This window comes from Bison bison, unplaced genomic scaffold (genome assembly GCF_000754665.1).
Source record: "Bison bison bison isolate TAMUID 2011002044 unplaced genomic scaffold, Bison_UMD1.0 scf7180017854489, whole genome shotgun sequence".
In the NCBI taxonomy this organism is placed as follows: Eukaryota; Metazoa; Chordata; class Mammalia; order Artiodactyla; family Bovidae; genus Bison; species Bison bison.
The window spans coordinates 1-1,876 of NW_011485062.1; the positions used below are offsets into that span (position 1 = coordinate 1).

At 53.8% G+C, this 1,876-nt stretch overlaps 1 protein-coding gene across 1 annotated transcript in view; it reads left to right on the plus strand.

The window, feature by feature from the left end:
• The first annotated feature begins 25 nt into the window (after positions 1-25).
• Positions 26-1,876, plus strand: part of LOC105000884 (THO complex subunit 2-like) — a 20,652-nt gene continuing 18,801 nt past the window's right edge. Inside the window, exon 1 of the mRNA XM_010856956.1 lies at positions 26-139. Within this exon, the coding sequence (XP_010855258.1) occupies positions 69-139 (71 nt within the window). The 5' untranslated portion in view covers positions 26-68. The remainder of the gene's footprint in view (positions 140-1,876) is intronic.

Consider the following 1,876-nt stretch of genomic DNA (forward strand, 5'->3'; position numbering starts at 1 on the left):
GCGGTGCTCCCCTTTGACCCCTCGCTCGCGTGCTACACATCCGGGCCTCTGCTACTAGTGAGGGGAAGATGGCGGCCGCAACCGTGGTGGTTCCCGTAGAGTGGATAAAGAACTGGGAGAAATCAGGGAGAGGCGAATTGTGAGTGTCCGGGCTGGAGGCGTGCGCTCCGCCGGGCCGGGCTTGGGCGTCAGCAGTGCTCTCACATTTGGGGGGAGGTGGGGGGGGAGAGGTGTCCCCTCCCCCATCTGGGTGACGGGTGTGGATGCTTGACTGGGAGTTTCGAACTCGGGGAGGAAAGGTGCTGGTAACTGCCGCCGATCTCCTACCTTTCCTGGGCTCCTCTTAAAGCCCCGCTGCCCGCCAGAGCTTGTCTTTCTTTAGCCTCTTAGCAGAACTCCCCGTTTTGTCCCTGCGGGTCCCCGCGCTCTCGCTCCGTCTCTTTTTGTCCCCCTCTTCGCTGAGCTCACTTGGCTCCTTTCTCTTTACCGGGCCGCGCCAGGAGGGTTCTGACTTTCCGTCTCTCTCTGTCCCATTTCTTTACTCTGCACCCGTTCGACTCTGCAGTTCGGAGCCCGGCGCCTCCTCTGCCCGAAGTCCGGACTGTCCCGGACTCCCTCCCCTCCTTTCCGCCCAGGGCATCGAGAAGGACCCCGCTTGGCACCTCTCGCCCTCCTGAGGAGCGATCTCCTAGACGGTCCCCAGACCGTCCCGGCCCCTCGCGGCGCCGCTGTCCATGGGCGAAGTGTAGCAAGCATCGCCGCTTTCTCCAAGATCTACCTGCATTTCTTTGCTCTGTCTTTCCATCTCAGGGGCATTTCGGCTTGGAATCAACTTTTTCGTCATTAAATGTTTCCCAAACCCCATTTTGTCCTGGGACTGCAACTAATTTTGGCAACTCTCCAAGGTTCTCGGGTACCTAAAATAACGTGTTTCCTGTAGTCATAAAACTTGGGTGTTTTTCCTCTTTCTTTCTTTCCGTAACACAGAAGACCGTAATCTGCCATAACCCGTGATTTCCTTGCCCCAAATTTCGGCTCTGTCTGTCTCGGGGGGAAAATTCGTTTAAGCGGCGGAACAAACCCCAGATTTTAAAACAAATGACTTATTGCGAATGTCTTTCTCTGGATCGCTTTATTAGTTAAAGCTCAGCCGGGTATGAGATTAACTCTTCATTAGCTGTTTTCCGCGTGGTTGCGCCCCCCCGCCTCCCCTCCCCTCCCTGCCCAGTAGTCAGTTTACGGTTGCCCGTGCGAAAAATACGGTTTTTAGAACTTCGGTACCGGGACCAAACGCGGGGAACGTGTTGCCGGATCTTGCGCGTGTAATCGCGCCAGCCTACATGACTCGCGCCAGCCTACATGGCCCGCGCCAGCCTTCATGACCCTCCCCAGCCCCCGTCCGCACTCGCGTTACTTTCGAAGTCTTAGTGTGAGCGCTAGAATTGGATCGCCTGGGTAGGCGGTAGTTTTAGCCACTTAACTAGCCAGGTGACCTTGGGTAAGTTCCTTAGCCACTGTGACCGTTTCCCCTTGAGTAAATTGGGAATAATAAGTACTCAAAGGATTGTTGCGAAGATTAATGCCTGTAAAGCATTGGGCTTATAGTAAGTGCTCAAGTGATAACTACTATTACAAGTAATATTATTATTGCAGTCTTTAATATTTCAACCCTAACTTCTCTGAACAGATCTTGCACTTAAAAGTCTGTACTACTCAGGTTAGCAATTAATTCGTCTCTGATTCTTCATGTAATCTCTTGTACTCCAACGAATTGAGTGATCCTTTAAGAGTGGGGACTGTGGCTCACGTTTCTTTTGGGTCAACCCTCCCGTCCCCGTCCTCTATCCCCCTCCCTCCAGCCGCTCTAGCGTCTGCT